The sequence below is a fragment of the Nycticebus coucang genome, chromosome 2 (assembly GCF_027406575.1).
Source record: "Nycticebus coucang isolate mNycCou1 chromosome 2, mNycCou1.pri, whole genome shotgun sequence".
Lineage (NCBI taxonomy): Eukaryota > Metazoa > Chordata > Mammalia > Primates > Lorisidae > Nycticebus > Nycticebus coucang.
This window is the reverse complement of record NC_069781.1, coordinates 130,711,141-130,735,515: the sequence shown is the minus strand read 5'-3', so window position 1 is coordinate 130,735,515 and position 24,375 is coordinate 130,711,141. Positions and strand designations below refer to the sequence as shown.

At 43.5% G+C, this 24,375-nt stretch overlaps 1 protein-coding gene across 2 annotated transcripts in view; it reads left to right on the top strand.

Moving 5' to 3' along the window:
- Nucleotides 1-24,375, top strand: part of ADAMTS17 (ADAM metallopeptidase with thrombospondin type 1 motif 17) — a 327,885-nt gene that overhangs the window by 43,095 nt on the left and 260,415 nt on the right. For both annotated transcript variants that reach the window (XM_053581837.1, XM_053581836.1), the window contains exon 4: nt 20,869-21,044. In XM_053581837.1, the coding sequence (XP_053437812.1) occupies nt 20,869-21,044 (176 nt within the window). The remainder of the gene's footprint in view (nt 1-20,868; nt 21,045-24,375) is intronic.

Genomic DNA, 24,375 nt, shown 5'->3' with positions numbered 1-24,375 from the left:
TTGGAGTTTGATCAAAAGTTTCTGAGTGACTTTACTTTTGTGGTAGAGGATTGGGCTGGTCATTATGGAGGATAGGTCTGAGAATATCCTGAAGAGCTGGTTTGGTTACGGCAATTTTTTTCAACATATGAATGTCATTAAAGTATTTAATTTCTCCATTATAAATGAAACTCAGTTTAGCTGGATACAGCATCCTGGGTTGAAAGTCATTTCGCTTTAGGAGATTAAAAGTCAATGACCACCCTCTTCTGGCTTGAAAAGTTTCAGCAGAGAGATTTGCAGTCATTCTAATATTCTTCCCTTTGTAGGTAACGGATTTCTTACATCTGGCTGCTTTCAGAATTTTCTCCTTCATATTAACTTTAATGAAGTTAATTATGATATGCCTGGGGGATGTCTTATTCGGATTGAATCGTGCTGGGGTTCTGAAACTGTCTGCTATTTGAATTTCAGAATCTCTTGGTATATTTGGAAAATTCTCTTTCATAATTTCATGGAGAAAGGCCTCTGTACCTTGCGAGACCACTTCATCACTTTCAGGGATTCCAGTGAGGTGGATATTAGCCTTCTTCAAGTTATCCTAGAAGGGATATCTCTAAGAGAATGATCCGTTTTTTCTCTCCATTTGTCTTCCTCTTTCAGAGTTTGGGAGCGTTCAAAGGCTTTGTCTTCAATGTCAGAAATCCTTTCTTCTGCTTGCTCCATTCTGTTACTGGGGGATTCTACTGTATTTTTCAGATCTTTGAGGGCGGCAAATTCTTGCTTCAGTGCATCAAAATCTTTGGTGGTTTTGTCTTTAAATTCGTTAAATTCTTGAGAAAACTTTTGAATTGCTCCATGAATTTCTAATTTCGACTTTTGAATTGCTCCTTGAATTTCTAATTCCAAATTTTCCTCCATTCTATTAATCTTGTTTGCAGTCCAAATTCTGAATTCGATTTCTGAATTCGATCTCGGCCAGCTGTTTATGAATGGGATCTTTAGTTACATCTGCCATATCTTTTGTTGGGGTGTCTGATGTATTCTGGTTATTCATGTTACCAGAGTTTTTCCACTGATTCCGCTCCCATGATTATTTTATACCATTTGATTTTTCCCCTGGAGCTTTGTCAAGGACCCATACAGTGCTATGGCCTGAGAAACTGGGGACCTGTTTGGTGTGGTGGGGCTAAGTGGTTCTGTCTTTTTTTCAGCTGGTCTCTGTTTGACCCTAGTGAAACAGTTACTCTGGGTTGAAGTCTCAGCTGTGGAGAAATACCAGCAGTTAAGTCACCCTGCCCACACAGGCAATAATTGGAAAAGGAAAATCAAACCTTCCTACAACCACACACACAGGGCACCACTTGAATAGTCCTTGGGTGATTGGCTCAGTTCAAAAGGTCCAAATCAATTGTCTCAGTGAGCACCTGTCTCAGGTGGGAGAGTTTAAAAAGTCTCTGGCAACTGGATCGCAGGGGTCTGGTGACAACTCAGATATGGCTTGCTCTGGTGCTTCGTGGAGTCAGGACGACCAACCTAGCAAATAGATTAGTCTGTGAAGGTTGATGCCTCCTTCCTCACCTTGCACCTCTGTCACACTCAGTCACTGATAGCCCCGCAGGACTGTGACCTAGTTGCCTCTAGTGAACAGATATTCCAGGGGTTTGCATCAGCCTGAATCACAAGGAAATCTATTTCTGCTCAGTCAGGCCCCTGCACTCTGCCTCTATCCAGCATGAGGAGGTGAGGCCTGACAACCTCGGGTGCTTGATGGAGGCTGGGGGGTGTTCACTCAGTTCTAGCCTCGCCCCTGATTGATGTTACTGACAGAACAGAACAAGTTTGCAGGAATTTGTTTCTGTCTCTGCTAAATTCCCCTGCAGAAGAAGCTGTTTTGAGTTCCCAGAGCCTGTGCCTCAGGCTTTATCTTTGCTCCTGCAGGTTTGTATGCAGTTAGCTCTCAGTTCTAGCTTCCTGCCTTCCTTTGTCTACAGGCTGACGATCCCCTGAGGGCCCGGTCCATCTTAGGCTCAGTAAAACGGTCCTCTGTGTCAGCCCCGTCCTGGGAACTTCCTGGCTCTGTGCATGCATTTCTAGTCCCCGCACTCCACCCAGGCCAGTACCGCCTCAGGCAAACCCTTTACTCATGGGGCCTGTGTTTCCGTCCCAGATCTGTTTTGTGGTGGTTGCCACCTGAGAAGATGCCTGGCCTCCTCTGGTTGCCCAGGGAGACAGGGGATGTGGCTTTGGAATATCCGGGAGTAGGGCAACAATAGGGCAACAACCCTGTTTTTGCCCAAAATGGCTGCTGCTCTGCGCAGCAGGGCACCGCCACTCTGGTGTGGTTCTGTTCCCTTTCAGCCGACCATCCTCTCCTCATTCTCGTGCCACAGAATCAGCACTGATCAGCTGCAGTCTAGGCCCTGTCCACACCCCTCGAGAAATCACTCAAGAATCTGGACTCCTGGGGGACAGGCCTCCAGACCTCAGAGTGAGAGTTGATGTGAGTGCTAGGAGCTCAGAATTGCAGGTAGAGAATATATACAGTTCTATACAGTTTTATGCCTGGCAGGAGAATGCCGTGGCACCCTAGTAGGGGAGGTAGGTCCAGTTTTTAGAGGGTCTCTCTCATGTAGTGTAGTGGGAGGAACTTTGAACTCTGCTTGTGTGTTTGTGGGGCACCCTGGGCTGTTCTCATGGGGGAGGGGACTCCTGTCTACTTGGTGATGTATTTTGTACCTTTTGTTTGTATCCTTGGGGTCGCAGTTTGCCTCAATGGGGTTGATGTGCGTTCTTCAACCTTCTCTCTTGGTGCAGCTCTAATCCACCAGGTTACTTACTTTATTTCTGTCCCTTAACTCTCCTTCTAGATGGGAGCCTCTGTGGAAAGCTGGCTTCAGTCAGCCATCTTGTCTCTGCTCTCATCTCTGTCATTTTTATGGCTGCATAGTATTCCATGGTATACATATACCACACTTTGTTAATCTATTCCTGGGTTGATGGGCATTTTGGCTGCTTCTACATCTGGGCAATTATGAATTGGGCTACAATAAATATTCTAGTGCAAATGTCTTTGTTATAAAATAATTTTTGATCATCTGGGTAATTATCTAGTAGAGGAATTGCAGGATTGAATGGTAGGTCTACTTTAGTTCCTTGAGTATTCTCCAAACTTCCTTCCAAAAAGGTGATATTACTTTATAGTCCCACCAGCAGTGTAGAAGTGTTCCCTTCTCTCCACATCCACGCCAACATCTGCAGTTTTGTTGTTTTGTGACGTGGGGTAATCTTATTGGAGTTAGATGATGTCTCAAAGTGGTTTTGATTTGCATTTCTCTGATGATTAAAAATGTTGAGCATATTTTCATGTGTTGAATCACTTAAGCCGAAGAGTTTGAGGTTGCTGTGAGCTGTGATACCAGGGCATTCCACCGAGGGCGACATGGTGACACTCTGTCTCAAAAAAAAAAAAAATAAATAACCAAAAAAAATCCCCAAAACAGTTTGACACTCAGACAATCATTCAAATGTGGAAGCAACCAAAAGGTGCTTTTAGCTATGGAAGAGGTTGGAGACTATATGCCCTGCTTCTCTTTCTTTGCTTTAAGAACCACTGCAGTTGGCTGGGTCTGGTGGCTCACACCTACTAGGAGGTAGAAAGCGGGTGAATCCCTTCAGCTCAGGAGTTCCAGACCAGCCTGAGCAAGAGCAAGACCCTATCTCTAAAAACTAGCCTGGCATTGTAGTGGCATTATAGTCCCAGCTACTTGGGAGGCTGAGGCAAGAGGATAGCTTGAGCTCAAGAGTTTGAGGTTGCTGTGAGTTATGATGCCATGGCACTCTACCCAAGGTGGCAGAGTGAGATTCTGTTGGAAAAAACCCAAAAAATAAATACCCAACAGTCATACAATTGATTCTGAGCTGAAATAAAATCAAGAGGTAAGAAATAGGGAACTCAGAATATACAGAGTCGATAATGATGATTAAAACTGTTTTAACATAAGATGGACCTTAACTGAAGCAAATAAAATCACAAATGGAAGGCAATAACTTAAAAATTAAAGGAAGATCAAATACCTATATTTAAGACTAAAACTATCAAACTTTTAGAAGAAAATGTAAATGTGTAAATATTTCATAAACACAAATATTTGTGACTTTAAATCAGGTAATGATTTCTTAGATGTGATACCAAAACGCAAGGAATCAAGGAAAATGTGTATAAATTAGACTTTATCAGAATTAAAAACTTTTGTGTTTCTAAGGATACCATTAAGAAAGTGAAAAGACAGCTTATATGACAGGAGCTGATTTGCAACTTTTATCAGGAACATATAAAGAATTCCTTTAACTCAGTAATAAAAAGACAACTCAGTTAAAAAAAAATGGATAAAGGACTTGAATAGACAGTTCACCACAGAAGATCTATAAATGAATAGCAAGTCCATGAAAAGATGCTAAACATCTGTAACTGTGAGGAAAATGCAAATCAAACCACAGTGAGCTGCCACTTTATACCCTTTTGTTTATACCCTTTTGGATGGCTGTAATAAAAAGGATAGACATTATAAGTGTCAGTGGGGATTTAAAGAAACCGGAACCTTCGTACACTGCTGGGAACATAAGGTGGTGCAGCTGCTTTAGAAAACGGCTTATCATTTGCTTAAAACTTTAAGTGTAGAGTTCATATGTGACCTAGCCATTCCATTCCTAATATATGAGGACTGTCCAGAAAGTATCCATCCATGTACTATGAACATCAAAAACAAATGGCTGGGTACTTTCTGGATAACCCTTATTTCCCCGAGAGAAATGAAAATATTTATCCACACAAAACCTTGTGCATGAATGTCCATAGAAGTGCCATCAGCCAAAAATGGGAAACAACTCAGATGCCTATCAGCTTGTAAACCGGTAAATAAAATGTGTACACTCATACCATGGAATTTCATCTGGCCAAAAAAAAAAAAAAAACATACCAGGTATAAAGTGTTGATACATGCCGCAACATAGGTGAATCTTGAAAACATAAGTGAAAGAAAACAGATACAAAAGACCATATATTTTATAATTTTGTTTATATGAAATGTCTAGAAAAGATAAATCTATGGAGACAGAAAATAGATTAATGATTTCTTAGCCTTGAGGGAGAAATGGTGAATGATTGCTAATGGGCATGGTGTTTGTTTTGGGATGTTGAAAATACACTAAAATTGTGGTGCTGATGCATAACTCTGAATATTACCCCAAACCAGACTGGGGGTGGGGCAGCTCAGGCCGAGGGATTGCTTGAGTCCAAGAGTTTGAGGCTGCAGTGCGCTGTGGTGACACCATCATATTAACTTGGGCAACAGAGCAAGACCCTGACTCTAAAAAAAAAAAATAATGAACCAAAAAACGATTGAATTGTATTTGTTAAATGGGTGAATTGTATCATATGGGAATTATATCTCAATAAATCTGTTCTCAAAACTAAGGGAAGATGTAAAATGTAAACTATAATGCATTCATAATAATTTTCACTTCAAGTTTATGAAATATTTACAAATCAGAAGTGGAAAGGGATGTGGGGGGAAAAATGCTAAATTCTTCTTTGCATAAAAGGGAAAACCAAAACTTCCACTTTGTTCTTGACATTGATAATCAGAAATCAGTTAGAATGAAGGGTGTTCTTGAGATTGTGAAGATAATTTGCTAGAATTACTAGAGATGATAAACTTAATGCACAACAGCCCACGTGGGCAAATACAGAGAGAAAAGGATCAAAAAACAGGAAAGGACCAAAACGTCAATTTTTATAATAAATACAAAGTCATTAAAATCTTCAGTTGAAAAACAAAGACTCAGAAATGCCACCAGCAAGTTATTAGGAAAGGATGGATAGAGATTTAAACTTCAGACTTAACTAAAAGATGATAAAGTTGGAAAATATTTACCATAGTACTATAAAAGTCTAAATTCTTTTATTTGCTTATTTTTAAACTGTTACACCATTCCCACATGCTGGACACTAGGCATAGAGTGATGTTTTTGCTCTTGAGCTTCTCATATAGAAGAAGAGACTAATATTAAGCACAGACCAAGTAAATAATTAATACAAATTGTGGTGAGTGCTCCCAGGAAAAGAAAACCGTGCTATTGTGATTTAGGTTAAGAAATCCAGGAAAGCTTCCCTAAGGAAGTAGCAATTGAGTTGCATACTTGTTAGGTAGGGGATGGTTGCAGAAAATAAAGTTCTCGGGAGATAAGGTGCTTGAACTCATGCACCAGGCCAGTGTGATGCAACAGCATGGCGGACTCCTCCTTGTATTTTAGAGGATTTCACAGTGAGGCTGTAGGTCAGGAGTGAGGGGTTCTAGCTGATCTGTGGGTTGCTAATGAGGGATTCTCACCCCTCTGCAGCCTGGCTGGTTTGCTCACCCCGGTGGAGCTAAAGGCTACTTTGTATTTGGAAGTATTTCAAGAAATGGCTGAGCTGGCTGTCAGGGAACCATTCTCCTCTTGGCAACCAAGTGGGAGCATTGAACGGTTGGCAGGAGGAGTCCCATTAGATTAGGGTCAGCCTGGGGTGAGAAGGATCACCTCCATGCTCAGGTGCCTGAGCCTTTCTGGGCAGGTCTTTTTGCCCAGAGGATCCTTGGTATTTGGAAAGGGGGTTCTCTATTAGGGAAAGAGTCACATTCTGGTGACTGATTTAGTCCAAAAGAGGAACATTCTGACTCCTTTCTCACCTGTAGACCTGTTAGTTATTTGAGCTTTGTCTCCATCTTAAGAGACATCAGGGGCTTTAGTGAAACTCTAGTGTCCTTTGGAGGAAGGAAGGAAGGACATCCAATTGTAAACTTCTCTAAAAATATTTTGAGTGTTTGTGTGTTTGGAAGAACCTTGACATCCAAGAGCCCTATAAGGTCAAGCATATGTTACTTTCTCTAAGCCTCTAAGAAGGGGACTGAAAGATTGTTTTATTCTTTTGTCCATTTGTTCATTTACTTTATTCTCTCTAACTTACTCAAAACCAATGATTGAATACCTACTGTGTACCTGGCACTGGTACCTTCAGTGTAGGTAGTACAGAGGTGAGAAGGGCTGTTTCCTACTTTCAAACCCAGTGGTTTGGGGAGATGACCCCATAGGGTGTGCTCAGTAATTTGGTGAGATCTGGGGTGGGGAGGTGGAAGGAGGAAGGCTTCAGCTTTATTGTAGTGTTAAGGCAATGAACTCAGAGAGTTTGGGTTGCTTAGCCTGTAGAATGGCCTGGCCCCTTGGAAAGGTGGAGGAATTTCTGAGCTGTCTTGTATTTCCTTGTCGGAGATAAAAGACCATCTGTCAAAAAAAAAAAACAATACCCAGGATCCTGACAGGGAATTCCAGGTGCAGAGAACTCGTAGATTTCTTTTCAGGCTTTTGTTTGTCCTGTCTTGCTCTGGTTGAAACATGAACACATTAATTAATTTCTTCCCCCAAGCTGTATGTTTGGGGAATGTTCTTCTTCTCACTTCCATCAATTTGAAGATAAAACTGTCAAGCTCTGGTAGCTAGCGTAATCTTTCAGCAGCAGACTTTGCTGAAAAGTGGTGGTGAGAAGCATGTGATCACTTTAAGCACCGGTATTTGTTTTTCTGGAATTTGCTGAATGCATCTTGAGTGTGTACCCTGACTGGGTGGTTACACACACATTCCTTCGCCCAGGCCCTGAAGGTGGCCTTCCCTGTCCCTGATTCTTGAGGCAGGAAGGAAGATAAGTATTTGTAGGAGGCTGAATTGTCCCCTGACCCCCAATTCCTATGTTGAAGCTCTAACCTCAGAATGTGCAGACAGGGTCTTTAAAGAGGTAATTTAGTAAAATGAGGAGATGAGAGTGGGCCTTAACCCAGTAACATTAGTCTCCTTATAAGAAGAAATTTGAACACACACATGTTCAAAAGGCCAGCCACGTGGAGACGTGGGGAGAAGATGGCCATCTACAAGCCCAGGAGAGAGGCCTGAAACAGTTCCTTCCCTGATCTCCATCTGAAGACGTAACCCTGCCCCTGGGTCTCGGGATTCCAGCCCCTAGAAAGGTGAGACAATAAAGTTCTGTTGTTTAAGCCACCCAGCGTGTGGTACCTTCCAGGAGCCCTATCAAATGAGTGCAGTATTTTTTACAAGTACATTGACTGTTTATTAGAGGTTGAGACAAAAGTTTTGGATGAATGTGAAAGTAACTAGAAAACAGGGTATTTTCCCTTACTTCTGGGGTATCCTCTGATGGTCAGTCGGAAGCATTCTTATTGGAATAGACTCAGCTTCTCTTCCTAGATGATGCTAACTTGCATTTTCTGTTTTCCCTGTCTTTTTTTTCCTTTTTGTGGTTGTCCAGCTTCATTCTTTCCTGACAGAATGAATGTACTTTTCCTCCTGATAAGTTTATTCATGCTTTTCTCTCTCCCCTGTGGCGGGGCGTGATGAGGGTTTGGTGGTTGACTATTGTCCTTTCTCAGTTGGTATGAGACAGGTCAGTAGAAGCCTTGTTCTTCCTGGCTGGAAGTCTGTGGACTTGCCATCTGCAAATGCACAGTAGCTTATGTTTTTCTCATTTTCAGGGAAAGCTTCCTTCGACTTCACAGCTGTATCCCTTTCTCTCTTCCCCAGACTTCTCCAAAGTTTGCACCATTTCTTTGCCTCTCAAATGTGCATTCATTTCTCTCCATCTGGTTTTGCTCCCATCCTCCCCCAGGTAGTGCTCTCCCTGAGGACTTACTCGCCTGGCACCCCAGACTACCTTTTCAATCCAGCCCCCTCCTCCTGGTGCTTTGCTACGTTAGAGGTGCCTAGCAGCCCTCCCTCGTGAGAATTCATTTCTCTTGGCTCCTGGGACAGCATGTTCTGCCCTCTGCTTGCACCTTGGGCCTAACGCCCACTGTCTCTCTCACCCTTTCTCTGGTGTTGGTTCCATCTCTACTACCCAGCGATGTGTTATGAGGTCCCTGAAGGATTGGTTCTGGGACCGATGATTCCTGAATGCCTTGAGCTCTAAGTGTGGGAGGAAAGGATTCCCTTGTTCTGGAGCTCTGTATCTGTACAACTAACAGCCAGCCTGGCGTCACCATCCAGATACTTCAAAAACACCTGAAACTTAGCAAGGCCAAACCCCACAGTGCTTTCCTTCACACCTGCCCCTGTCCTGGTGGCCCCTAATTCAGTGATTCCACCATTCATCCAGGTGAATGAGGAGTTATCCTTGATAGCCCCTCTTCTTTATCTACCCAGATATTTCCAGTATTGTCAGTTTCACTTCCAAAGTACCTCCTATATCTATTTGCTGTTTTCCAGCTGCAGTCAGTCAGTCACCATCCCTGTCTTGGTATTGTCCCTCCCCACCTGGGCTCATAGTGGTCATCCAACTGGTGTCCCAACTCCATGCTGGCCTCTGGAATCTGTTCTGCTCACAGAAGCCAGAGTGATGCATTCAGATGCAAGCCCTGGTGACACCGCTCAGCTCCTGGAATAAAGAAGAAAACCCTTAACATATTTATGTTTGTCCTGCCTATTGCCTCCTTGACGGCCACAGTCTCTCTTGCTCTTGATTCCATCTAGAATATGCTGTGTTTCCTTCCTTCCCTGGGACCTGTGCACATCCTGTTCCCACTGCCTGGGCTGCTCCCAGCTCGTCTCTCCTGCGCCTGCCTGTTCACTCTTATAAACCCTTCCGATCTTACTTTCTCAGAGGAGGCTTTCTTGATCCCCTGGTGTAAATTGGGGTCCCTCCCTGTATCCTCTCACAGTACCATCTACCCTTTCTTGCTAGTGTTTGTCACAGATATTTTTTTTTTATTTATTTGTGTTTTATTTGGTTAATGTCTATTCATTCCAGGTGGTCACCTATGCTGTGGTAGTGTCTAGCATACTGAGTTCTCCATAAATACTTGTTGACTGAATGAATGTCTTTCAACTTCACCAAAGGCACTGGTGCCCTGCTTGGTAACTACGTGGTTATGACTATGGGTAGAAAGGCCCAGCCCCGCTCTGCTGGGTCGCAGGGTGCAGGCACAGATCATACCTCTTTGCTAGTGTAGGGGTTGAGTTTGGACTCCAGGGTTCATCAGTTCCTCATTTGGGATCTTACTGATATGCCCTCCTTTCCGAAAAAAAAAACCCAAACACTATTTTCTACCTTTCTTTGTAAGGAATTTACATGAAAAAAAAATATGCCTTTTATAAAAACAACTTGGCCTTGGGGGAAGTTATTTGAAGAATTTATTCTTGGAGAGCAAAACTTATTTTTTGCCCTTTTTGGGGAAAAAGAGAAAGAGAAGGCCATTATTTTTCAAGGATGTTGGGCTTATGCAGATGCTGAAAACTTCACCTGGCTGGGAGCTCTTCTTCTTCTGCACATGTAGAGCTGTTGTTTCCAGTCAAGAAGGTGGTTTTTCTGTAAACAGACCATTTGTTTATATTAAAGAATAAAAGTGGTGAGAAAATAATTTTTGGAGGGACAATCAGTATATTGGAAAGCGTGGTGTTTCTCAATGTTCAGAGTTTAAACTATACCTGAAATCCTGCTGGCTCCCTGCTGGCTAGGTTTCCCCTCTACTACGTTCATCAAATGGATCTGAACCCACAAGGTGCTGTCCCCAGGTTCTTGGATGTGGCATTAATTAAGGTGTTAAGAAATCTGTGATACACTTTGACACTTTAATGCTCAAATTTCTATCTTGGGACACACATCGATTGGTTCTATTAATTGTCAACACAGAATATAGGCCAGCATTCTCACCTAGGGCAGTGTTTTGTAGTGTAGAGCATATTTGATAATCTGATATGTCTATGGTGGTGAAAAAAATCAATCCCTAGTTCCAGAACTGGGAGAAAACTTTGAAACTTAAATAATTTAAGGACTGACCCTCTCATTTTAGGCTATATCAGTTTGTGTCTAGCTGGAAAAACTGGAGCCATGCTAGCCCTTTCTAACAGAGGGATTTAACCCAAGGAGTTGGTTATGTCAGTGTCAGTGTCTGTTTGAGCCCAAAGGTGGAGCTGAGGTAACCCAGGAAACAGCTATCACCTTAGGGTGATACACCTCCTCCTTAGAGAAGGAATAACAGGTGAATTTCCAGGGTCAAAGAGCTTGGAGGAGGAGGTGATGGGGCCGGGACTCAGACCACTGAGGGAACTGATGTCCAGATGACTGTACTTGTCTGGGAGTACCTACTCTGAGAGCTGGAGGCTGGAGGTATGTATAGTTGTCTGGTACCACTGGCGCAGTAACCCCTGCCCAAGCTGAAAACACAAGGAGCCTATCTCCCTACAACCTGCCTTCCATTCTCCTTCTAGCGCCTCCTATTGGCAGAGCTCAAAGGAAGCCGGCTGGCAAGGGAGTCTGGGAAATGCAGTTGGCAGGCTCCCAGCCCCAGCAGCACAGGAGTGCAGAGGAGGGAGGCTGGAGACAGGGGCAGTCTGTCCCTGGGAAGTGGAGACTTTCCTGTTAAGTGACACTGCAAGGGCACAGACGAGGCCTGGGTGAATATCCAGGACTCCAGTTGCCTAGCCTGAAGGTATTTTTATTACACCCCATGGTTTCTATTTTAAGGAAGTCAATGACAAGAGACAAAGGGGCTGTTGGACTCACAGGAGAAACCACTCATCTTGCTATTTTTCATGCTGCAGTAGTGGGGGCTTTGCTGCCCTTAGAGAGGGTTGGCATGGTCTGGGGGATAGGGGCAGAGAGAGGGTCAGTACACAGAGAGACCAGCTAAGATGCAGCTGATTAGTTGGTTTGTCTCCCAAGAAGGACTCAGCCTGACTGCTTTCCATCTTGATGAAAAACATTTGCTTTTAATTTCGCCTACCTGTGTGAAAAGTCACTAATGTGCCATGGTTTAAATAGTTATTCTCATGCACAGTTGCCTTTTGTGTTCTTGCCTGTGCCTGATGATTAAAGCTCCCTTCCTGCCCCCCAATGCTGGGATGTTACAGTGATGTTTTGAGCAGCGGTTATAGACCTCTTCCCAACTGCTCTTAAAACTGTTATTTTTATACTGGTTCCAATTTATTCTTCTGTGATTGAGGATGGCCTCAGGAGAGACATTCTTTCACATCCCCTGACAGTAGAAAATAGGAAAGGCAACAAGTTTATTGGCGAATGTCTAGACTAATGCTTCTGGTAGATGAATAATGTGACAAGTCAGACCCGTAGGGTGCATAAATGCATCCAGGCTTGCTATTTGTCTCTGGGGCTTGCAAAGTTTTCAAATAAGTATTTAGATCCTAATAATTGACAGCAATAGAAGCAACATCATGGCGATGATAGAAACAAGCCTAGCTACAGGATTTGGGTATATTTGGATGCTTCTGAACCGTGTTAGATAAGAGCACGGGTCTCTTACTTATTCCCACCTCTGTCCTAAGAGGGGGAGAATAATTATTACTGTGTTTTGTATACAAGGAAATACACCCACGGTCACTCTGGAAGTCCACGGACAGAGTCTAAACAGCTTGGTGGGACGTCAAAGCTGGGCTCCTCCTATTCGCTAGCTTTGCCCCCTCCTTCTTAGTTGGAGGAAGTGACTTGTGAGTATTTTATTTAGGCACATTTATGTTAAGTTCCCTAAAAATTAATCCTGTTATTAATTGGTAATTTAAAAGAGTTTTAAACAATTTATTCAGCTAAGTATAATTATGGAATTCCTGCTGTATACCAGGCAGTGCCAGGTGCTGTGTTGCGTCTTTAAGGGCACAGTCTGGTCAAGAAGGCAGGTGTAGACACATGAAATGGACAGTATCCTCTGTGTAGCTCAGAGGAGGATAGTTGGAGATAGGGGATTAGGAGGCACTCGAGGACCCCTTGAGATCAGCTGTCCAGGTCACCCACCAGCTGGGCTACTGGGGATTCTGAGGGCATGCATGCGGTCTCCAGAGCTCTAGTCTCTTGCTCAGTCTGGTTTGAAAGGTTTTACCATGCCTGTGCTTACTTCTGGTGTCTAGGTTTGGATTGGTTTTTGAGGTGGACATCCATGTGTCCCATGTAGCAGCCCAGACTAGGGGGACACATACCTTTTGTCTTTTGGGTCAGCTGCTCAGTGGGAGCCCCTGTTAGGTAGTGCCACCAGCAGAAAGCAGGACTTCTACCAACCAAGGTTGTTTTAATTGAGGAAACATGTGTCACCATCTCACCTCTGTCATTGTCCTCTCTTGCAGTTCTGTGTCCCTCACCTTCCCCTTGTTCTTCTGGCCCTTCTTCTGGGGGCTCTAATTGTTCTCCCTGGACCAAGGGATCCCTGAGGCTGTCCACTTGTAACACAAGGATTGAATATTTTTTTGGAATTCTCTTTGGTGAATATTATACTTTAAGGCCCTTTGATGTTATTGAAAGTTCTTATAAGATACAACCAAACAAAATTTATGATCTCACTTGCTATGAAATATTGTCAAAAACATGCCTATTGCATCACTGGGCAGCCCCCATTTGTGGTCTTCTTGATATTTTTATTTTATAAGTTGGTGTTAGGAGGATATTATATTTCACTGAGGAATGATATCTTCCCTCCTGCTCCAAGAGAATGACAAACCTACCATCTAGCTTACTTGCCTTTTTTCCTCTTTGGGTTTCAAGGCGGAACTGACACTGGTTAGTTTGCCTGGGTTAGGAGCCTGGGGTGATGCATTTAAAAAATACATCTCTTCCTGGCTCATTTTGCACTTCCATAGAATGGGCGGAAGCCCTGATTTGGTGGCGGTGGGGCAGCTCCTGCAAGTGGTGTTACTTTCTGCTGTGGTTTTTTTTAATCACCAGAACTACCATATTGACCCCTATTGTTATATTTGTTTTCTTTTCTTTGTTTTTCAGTTTCTCTTTATGCTTAATTTTATTTTATTCATTTATTATTAATATTCTGGGGCCTACTTTCATTTTAATCTATGTATTTTTGAGGCAGTCACCTTAAATCGATGCAAAGAGGTCACTCACAAGGGTGCTCAGACCCTTTTCCTGCTGTGTGCCTGTGTCTCCCACCCAAAGATTCCTTTGCTGGAGGTGGTCCTGGTCCTGGAAGTAAACTTGGTGCAACATACAAAGTAGCACCAAGGGGTTCTTTTTTTTTTTTTTTTTTGAGACAGAGTCTCAAGCCGTTGCCCTGGGTAGAGTGCCATGAGGTCATGGTTCATAGCAACCTCCAACTCTTGGGCTTAAGCCATCCTCTTGCCTCAGTTTTTTCTATTTTTAGTAGAGATGAAGTCTCACTCTTGCTCAGGCTGGTCTTGAATTCCTGAGCTCAGGCAATTCACCCACCTCACCCTCCCAGATTGCTAGGATTACAGGCATGGGACCCCCCGCCCAGCCTACAAGTTTAAGTTTACATCTTCCCATTAGCTCTCTAAGCCAGGAAGCTCTACATTGGAAGCCAGCTAAATGGGTCCTAGCAGGGCCATTCATCTTTGTCTTCTCGGCCTGAAGACCTCTGCCCTTCCTCCTGAGCTGCCCAGGGCACTGGGGAAGCTGCCTCTATTTCCTCTACCCCATTTGTTTTCTCTGCCCTCTGATTTTGCTTCTCCAGCTAGAAGAGACTTATTTTCCTGTGTTTATACAGAGAATTCTTCCCTGGAAATAGCATTGGCAGAACTGGAGATGCCAGGATCCTTCTTGTGTAGCAAAAAGCAGAGGAATGCAGGAAGGGGTTTTGGCTGTTGGACTGCCCAGCCAAATAGCTTGGGACATATGTGTTATTTTTCCCTAATAAATACTTGGATACTGTATTGTTTTTAAAATAAAGGAGTATCTCTTCCATATAGAGTTTGATAATTCACAGGTGAGATTGTTTTTCTTTTTTAGTTTTCAAAGTGCAAAACTGGTAATTGATGACAATTTATCTATTTGCTCAGCATTTTTGGCAGTCTCCAAACTTTTAGAGTAAATCATAGTTTGAAAATTCTGAAATTACACTGAGAATACCCTTTATTTCTTCCTTGTTTTTTTCTCTTCCTCATCTCATTCCAAAAGGATCTAAGGTATTATATAAATACACAAATTTTTTTGTTTAATGTATAACTGAGGCAAAAGAAGTGTAAATGTAAGAAAAATACTATGAAGCCAGATCTGAAAATCTTCCAACTCCAGCAATGTGCTGCGAAAGACCCTGCTGGGTTTAACTTCAGTAATGATCCCTGATGCCTGTGACAACAGAAGAAGGTTTGAGGCTGACATGGTTGTGGTGTCCTCATCAGTAGGGTGAAGGCCACCCCTCTTGTTCCCCCAGCAGCTGGAGACAGCTGATGGCCAGCAGAGCTTGGAGAGGGCCCCAGTCGGCCACACGCCTGCCTGTCGGGCTTAGACCTCTCCAGTGAGGTTAAAATTCAGCACGTGTGTTATTCTCAAGCTAGGGTTTTTCTTTTTACTTTTGAAGAAGCTTATTCCGCTATCAGTATTGACATCTGTGAAACCTTGTCTCTTTGGGCATGCTGATGCAGTTTAGGGAATCAAAGGTAAAATGTATTATGCTGCTTTTCTCCCTGGAAGGAAAGGAGTGGTTGTTGAAAGTGATGTCTGTAGAGCTGCGCTGAGGGAATGGTTGCTGAGAACAGTGGGGAGAAGGCTGAGAAGCGCTCCCATCTTCCACCCCCCACTGCACCTTGTCCTGCCTGCCACGCCTGCATGAGAAGGGAATGTAGGTCCATGGCCTCTTATCTGCAATTCCAAAATTCAGGTTTAAAAAAAATTCAATGGGCTCGGCACCAGCCACATACACCTGAGCTGGCGGATTCGAATCCAGCCTGGGCCTGCCAAACAACAATGATGGCTGCAACCGAAAAACAGCCGGGCGTTGTGGTGGGCGCCTGTAGTCCCAGCTACTTGGGAGGCCGGGGCAGGAGAATCGCTTGAGCCCAGGAGTTGGAGGTTGCTGTGAGCTGTGATGCCAGGGCACTCTACCAGGGTGACAGCTTGAGGCTCTGTCTCAAAAAAAAAAAAAAAATTCAAGGGATTTAGGGGTTACAAGGTGTTTTTGTTACATGGATGAATTATATATTGGTCAAGCCACTGCTTATAGTGTACCTGTCACCCAAATAGTATACAATAATACATTGTACCCAGTAAATAATTTTTGATCCCTCACTTCCTTCCAGGCTTCCCCCCTTCTTAGTCTTCGCTTTATATAACCATGTGTACCCACCATTTAGTTCCTGTTTGTAAGTGTGAACTTGTGGTATTTGTTTTTCTGTTCTTGAGATACTTCATTTAGGATAATGGCCTTCAGTTCCATCCAAGTTGCTATAAATGATGTTATTTCATTCTTTTTATGTCTTGAGTAGTATTCCATGGTATACACTGTGTATACACCACATTTTCTTTATCCACTCCTCAGTAGGTGGGCACTTAGGTTGATTCTACATCTTTCCTGTTATAAATTGTGCTACAATAAACATACAAGTGCAGGTGTCTTTTTTATGTAATAGCTTCTTCCTTTGGGTAGATATCTAGTAATGGGATTGCTGGACCAAATGGTATGTCTACCTTTAGTTCTTTGAAGAATATTTGTGCTATTTTCCATAGAGGTTGTACAAATTTACATTCCCACCAACAGTGTCTAAGTGTTCCCCTTTCACCACATCCATGCCAGCATCTACTGTTGTTTAGCATTTTAGAAATGACCATTCTGACCAGGAAAATGTGGGATCTCATTGTGATTTTTAACTTGTATTTCCCTGATGATTAGTGATGTGCAACATTTTTTATTTTATTTTATTTTTTTTTACCATTTGTATTTCTTCTTTAGAAAAATGTTCATGTTTTCTGCCCACTTTTTTTTTTTTTTTTTTTTGAGACAGAGCCTCACTATGTCACCCTCGAGAGAGTGCTGTGGCATCACAGCTCACAGCAACCTCAAACTCTTGGGCTTAAGTGATTCTCTTCCCTCAGCCTCCCAGTAGTGGGACTATAGGCGCCTGTCACAATGCCTGGCTATTTTTTTGTTGCAGTTGTCATTGTTGGTTAGCTGGCCCGGGCTGGGTTCGAATCTGCCGGCCTGGGTGTATGTGGCCAGTGCCCTACCCACTAAGCTACGGGCGCCACCCTTCTGCCCACTTTTTAATGAGGTCATTTGTTTTCTTCTTGCTGATTGATTTGAGTTCTTTGTAGACTCTGTATATGTGGCATTGGCCTTTTGTTGGATGTGTATAGTTTGCGAATATTTTTTCCCATTTAGTAGGTCATCTGTTTACCCTGTTGATTATTTCTCATTCTGTTTAGAACTTTTTAGTTTAATTAAGCCCCGTTTATTTTTGTTTTTGTTGTATTTGCTTTTGAGCTCTTAGTGATATTATGCAGGCCATTGTCCAGAAGAGTTTTTCCTACATTTTTTAATAGAATTTTTATGGTGTCAGGTTTTACCTTTAAGTCTTTAATCCATCTTGTGTCAATTTTTGTGTTCAGTGAGACATAGAGATTCAGTTTCATTCTTCTGCATGCGGTTACCAGTTTTCCCAGCACCTTTGGTTCAATAGGGCATCCATTCCATTCCTCAGTGTATGTTTTTGTCTGCTCTGTCAAAGATCAGTTGGTTGTAGGCATATGATTTTATTTCCAGGTTCTCTATTCTGTCCCGTTGACATGTGTCTACTTTTATACTGGTACCATAATGTTTTGGTTACCATAAACTTGTAGTATAATATAATTTGAAGTGAGGTAATGTGATGCCTCAGGATTTCTTCTTTTTGCTTAGGATTACTCTGGGTATTCTAGATCTTTTCTTTTTTTCATATGAAAGTTAGGATTGTTTTTTTCTAATTCTGTGAAAAATGATGCTGGTGTTTGACAGGGGGTCTGTAAATCACTTTGGGCTATATGGACATTTCAACAATGTTGATTCTTCTAGTCCCGTGGTTCTCACCCTTCCTAATGCTGTGGCCCTTTAATACAGTTCCTGTGGGTCTTGACCCACATGTTGAGACCTGCTGTAATCTAATCCATGAACATGGGGTGTTTTTTCATTTGTTTGTGTCATCAATTATTTCTTTAATCAGTGTTTTGTAGTTCTCCTTTCAGGGATCTTTCACTTCCTTGGCTAAGTATATTCCTAGGTATTTTATTTTCTTTGCAGCTGTTGTAAATGGTGTTGAGTTCTTGATTTGATTCTTGGCTTGACTGTTATTAGTGTATAGAAATGCTACTGATTTGTACGCATTAATTTGTGTAATCTGAGACTTTACTGAATTTATCAGGTCTAGGAGTCTTTGGGAGGAGTACGTAAGGTTTTCTTGATACAGGATCATCTAATTGGCAAATAGGGATAGTCTGACCTCCACTTTCCCAATTTGGATGTCTTTTTATATCATTCTCCTGCCTGATTGCTCTGGTTAGCACTTCTAGGACTATGCTGAATAGAAGTATTGACAGTGGACGTTCTTGTCTTGTTCCAGTTCTTGGGGGAAATGCTTTCAATTTTACTCTGTTCAATATAGTATTGGCTAAGGGTTTTTCATATATAGCTTTTATCATTTTGAAGTGTGTTCCTTTTTTGCCTAGCTTGTTAAGGGTTTTTATCACGAAAGGGTGCTGGATTTTTTTATTGAATTCTTTTTCTGAATTTATTGAGATAAACATATGCTCTTTGTTTTTGATTATTTTTATGTGGTGAATCACATTTATTGTCATTAAACAATACTTGCATCCCTGGGATGATGCCCACTTGATTATGGTGAATTATTTTTTTTAATTGCTGCTGGATTTGATTTGCTAGCATTTTGTTGAGGAATTCTGCATCTGTGTTCAGGAGGATATTGGTCTGTAGTTTTCTTTTTTAATTATGTCCTTTCTGGCTTTGGTATCACAGTGATACTAGCTTTTTAGAATGACTTTGGGAGGATTCTCTCCTTCTTAATATTGTGTAACAGTTTCAATAGGATAGGTATCAGTTTTTCTTTGTAGGTCTGGTAGAATTTGATTGTGAGTCCATCTGGTCCTGGGATTTTACTATTAGGAGACTTTTTATTGCTGATTCAGTCTCGCTATTCATATTGTCTGTTCAGGATTTCTATAATATTTCTACCTGATCCAATATTGGGAGGTAATGTGTTTCCAAACATTTCTCTGTTTTCTCTAGATTTTCCAGTTTGTATGCATAGAGGTATTCCTAGTAATTGTGGCTAATCTTTTATTTTTCTGTGGTGTCAGCTGGAATGTCTTTTTCATTTCTGATTGAGCTTATTTGAATCTTCTTTTTTCTTGAGTAATTTAGATAGCAGTCTATCAATTTTATTTATCTATTTTAAGAAACAACTTTTCATTTCCTTAATCCCTTGTATTGCTTTTTTGGTTTCAATTTTGCTTAGATCTGCTCTGATCTTTGTTATTTCTTATCTTCTGCTAGCTTTAGGTTTGGTTTACTTTTTTTTTTTTTAGTTGTATTTGTATGTCTTTATAGTGTACAAGTGATGTTTTACTACAACATAATGTGAATTAATCAAATCAGGGTAATTGGGGGTATTTATCACTTCAGGCATTTAACATTTCTTTGTGTTAAGAACATTCCAATTCTACTTTTTTAGTTAAAGTATACCCTAACTTTATTTTATTTATTTTTTTTTTAATTTATTTTTTTTTTTTTTGAGACAGAGCCTCAAGCTGTCGCCCTGGGTAGAGTGCTATGGCATCATAGCTCACAGCAACCTCCAACTCCTGGGCTCAAGCGATTCTCTTGCCTCCGCCTCCCAAGTAGCTGGGACTACAGGCGCCCCACCACAACGCCTGGCTATTTTTTGGTTGTAGTTGTCATTATTGTTTGGCAGGTCCGGGCTGGATTTGAACCTTCCAGCTCAGGTGTATGTGGCTGGCGCCTTAGCCGCTTGAGCCACAGGCCCTAACTTATTGTTGATTATAGTCACTTTGTTCTGTCAAATATCTATCGTTCATGCTACGTAACTATATAAGTATAAATTTTGCCCCCATTAACCACCCTCACTTTATTGTCCCCTCCCAGTATCTTTCCCAGCCTCTGGTAATCATTATTCTACTCTGTGTCTCCATGAGATTAATAGTTTTAATTGTTTAACACGAGTGAGAAAATGCAAGATTTGTCTTTCTGTACTTGGCTTGTTTCACTTAACATAATGTTCTACAGTTCCATCCATGTTGTTAGAAATGGCAGGATTTCTTTTGTTTTGGGGGTAACAATATTCCCTTGCGTATAAGTATCATAATTTCTTTATCCATTCGTCCAGTGATGGGCACTTAGTTTGATTCCAAATCTTGGCTATTGTCAATAGTGCTGTAGCAAACATGGGAGTGCAGATATATGAGGGATGTCTGGCAGTTATCCAGCCATGTAATGTGAAAGTGGAACTGTACATGGATGGATACTTTCCGGACAGCCCTCATATTTTCTGTATACTTAATTTCCATCCTCCTGCAGTGGGATTTCTGGATCATATGATAGTTCTATTTTTAGTTTTTTGAGGAGTCTCCCTACTGTTCCCCATAGTGGTTACACTAATTTACTTTCCCACCAATAGTGTATGATCATTGCCTTTTCTCCATAACCTCACCGGCATATATTGCCTTTGCCAGTTCTGTCATCAACCTGCAGTGATTTCGGGTCCCTCTCCACTGGGTCCAGGCTTCCTTTTCCTCCATGTCAACTCTCAGTGTCCCTCGGAAGGGGCAGATTTCCTCTTTTGTGGTATTCAGCTCTATTCGCTTCTTGGCTGTGATGGTGAGCAGGAATGAGCCCCACTTGATATCTGACCTCCCCAGCTCTTTCCCTTCTCCTGAGTCAGCTGCAGGAATGTCGGTGGGCATTGGGTCCCTCTGGTCAGTTAAGAATGACCATTCTCTTGGGGATGCTCAACAGAAGGCCTTTTTTGCTGAATGGTTCTGGATGTCAGTAAGCCAAGGACAACACAAATGTCTCCACTGTTTTCTAGAAAAGAAGAAGCTGAGGAGAAAGGGCAAGCTGTCACAGGACTGGCGGGAGCGGAGGAATGCCATTCAGCTCACCAATGAGCACACGGTGGAGACCCTGGTGGTGGCTGATGCAGACATGGTGCAGTACCATGGGGCAGAGGCCGCCCAGAGGTTCATCCTTACTGTCATGAACATGGTGAGTCTGGGGTTGGGGTCCTAATGTGGTTGGCTCTGTTTTCTCCTGCCGAGAACTCTGGAAGCAGATGCTGTGTCCTTTCTCTGCAGAAAAGGAAAAAGATGAGTTGGGGATGGAGGGACATAGCCTTGTGATCCCCAGACATGGCAGAGGGCAGGCAACTGGGAGGCTTCCCACTGGGAGAGTACTTGCCCACCCACCAGCTCTGCCCCAGTGTGGGGTTGAAGTGTCTGGATCTGCTCGGGGATTGGGCCGTTCATTACCAGGAGGGCAATTAAGACCCTTGCTGTACAAAAGACCCATGCCAAGGGCATTCAAAATTCAGTTAGTCCCAGACCCTGCTCTAAGAAGTCAACAGTTTAGTGTGATAAATCGAACCAACTTTATTGGAAAACAGAGCTTGTCTTATGCCAAGAGGGAAGTGGGCAGAGAGAGGTCATCTAGTTGAGGGAAGCACGGAAGGAGTCAGTGAAGCCTGTGTCTACATCTGATTTATTGAATGGGGATGGAGGGAAACCCTCTTTACATGATGGGGTAGGGGAAGCTTCACTCCTCAAATACTAGACCTTTAGAGGCATCCTAGTCTCACCCTCCATCCATATTTCAGGTCCTTCCCTTGAAAGGCAGTAGTATTAGAAGATGAAAAAAGCATTCAGTAGAAACATCCGCATGGGCCCCTGGAGTCCAGGTGGAGGGCTGGTATAGGATCACTCTGCAGCAAGGAGGCTTCATACATGAGTGAACCCTGAGCAGGGAGGAAGTGCTTGACAGTCAGTGCATAGGTGGCAAGGTCACACAGAGGGAGCGAGGCCTGGAGGTCCTAGCTCCACATAGGGAGGACAGGTGGCTGGACTTGGCTGGAATAGCATTGGAAGGGCCTTAGCATATGGATGGAGGTGAGGACAGGTAAGGTGCAGGAGGAGGGCCAGGCATTCTGAGGGAGGAATGTGGGTTCTCCCCAGAGGAGTGCGGCTGCTCTCTGGAGGGGGAGGGGGCAGTGTGCGCTGGTGGATGTGTGAAAGAGCAGACCAGTGGCTGTCTACAGGGAAGCAGGGCGTGGAGCATCAGGGATGGAGTGCATGTGGGGACAGAGTTGCACTGAGGGGCAAGAGAGGGATGGAGGAGGTGCTGGAAGGAAAGTAGGAATCCGTGAGTGGTAGCGTGCGGGGGTTGGAGATGCAGGAGGAGGTGGTAAGGGGAGGTGCCAAGCTGAGTGCCTAAGTGGACAGCAGAGTCACTGGCTGAGAAGAGGAGCAGAGCATTTGGGGTCACAGCCAGGACAAGCTTGTTCTGCCCTGGACAAGCTGAATTCAAAGTGGTAGATTGGGATGAAGGTCTTGGCTAGAAACAAGGACCTAGAGCTTTTCAGGCTACGGCTGACAGCTGAATCATGGGAGGGGCCAGCACTGTCCTCACATAGCAGGCCCTTCTGCAAAGCATGCTGCTGATGGAGGTCCCTGGGGACCCTGAGCTAGTGACCTGCCTCCAGATGCCGGCCTCAATGGTTACAGCATGAGGGTACCGTGATGCTCCACTTCTCCTTTGAAGTCATAAACTCTAGGAGTTCTGTTAACTTTTTACAGGTTTCTTTTTCTATGTTTTTGTTGTGGTAAAATACATATGTAATATAAAGTCTACACTATCTACTTACTATCTGCACACTTCAAGCGTGTTCCCCTTGCTGTACAAATATCACCCCCACCCATCTTCCCCCCACTGAAACTTTGCACTTGTTAAACACCAACTCCCCGTTGCCCCTCCCACAGGGGCGCCCCTCCCCGGGCGCCCACCTTTTTGCTTTCTTTCTCTGTGAGTCTGACGACTCTAGGTACCTGAAGTATGTGGAATCATACAGTATTTGTCCTTTATGAACAAATGGCTTATGCCACTCAGCAGGATGTTCTCAAAAGATTATCATGTCATAGTATGTGTCCGAATCTCCTTCCTGCCTAAGGATGAGCTCTGTCCCATTGTGTGGATATGCCACATTCCGTTTGTCCACTCATCCATTGAAGGACACTTGGGTTACTGCCACCTTCGAGTTTTGTCGTGAATAATGCTGCCATGAACCTGGGTGTGCACACATCTGTTCAAGTTCCTGCTTTCAATTGTTTTGGACCTATACCTACAAATGAAATTGCTTTGGTTTACCTTTTACTGGTGCCTGGCCCTGGCTCCCCAGAGGTATTTCCGTGTTCTTCATTTGCACAAACCCAAGTCTGCTTGGCAGCTGCTTAATTACGGGCTGCAGCATTCACGTCTGTGCGGAGGAAGTCGCTGAGAAGGCTGGGGCTGGCTCTGCACCATACTCTTTATCTGCAGATTATTACATCTCATTTAAAAAAATTATCCAGGGCACAAGTGCAAGGAATAAATATTCATTACAACAACTAAGGTACTAATAAGGCAAAGCTTCCACTTTGATATTTGTAGTCATGTCTTATCACCCAGGCAGGGAGGGGAGGTGGGTAGGAATGGTACATGGAGATGTCCTTATCTCTCCCCACCCCTAATGTGCTGTAAGGACTAAAGGACAGGGGCAGAAGAGTTCCCTTCCTTGATCCCACTGCTTGGGCACATCTAGGGCCAACCAGGAGCAGTCTGGATTTAGGCGTTAACTGAGGAGGCGCACCCCACCAGGACAACCTGTGGCGTGAAGGGCACAGTGCCGAGACACTGCTTTTCCATCGTCTGTTCTTGGGGTTTCAGGGCCTATCTGATCAGGACCAGAAAGCACATGAGAGCAGAGTCCCCAGGTCCCTCGCTCAGGTAGGCCCACACCACCCCGCAGCAGCACTTTCTTCCCACTCCAGAGGCAAGTTCTGCTCAGACACGATGCCTTGTTTGAAATGAGACCATTCCTCACCAGCCCCACCCGTCTCCAATCCCTCAAATCCTAGTATAGGAAATCCAAAGTATTTTCTCCTGCCTGTGGCTGTTTTTAAAAAGGGATTTTCTGTTAGTAAGTGAGATAACCTTTAAGCCAGGAGGAAGGGGAAGGATTGTCGCTGGGACCAGGAGCCCTGTTATTAGATGAGCCCCACCCTCGCCCCCAGCTCGGGAGCAGCAAGCAGGAACATGATGCCGTCTGCACCCTCTAGAGCATGTTTTCTGTGGGGTGGAAGTGACTAACCCCTCGGGACTTGGAAAGAAACCCACCGGGGTGGGTTGCCGCCTTTCTTCCAACACACTTATCTCCGGGATGTGGGAATTAACCTCCCTGGTGCCAATGGCCAAGGCACCCTTACCCGCTGCCTGTGGCAGGAGCCCAGCTTGCCCAACCAAACCACCCTGGCTCCCGGGAGGACCTGGGACAGGCCTCTGTTCCCAA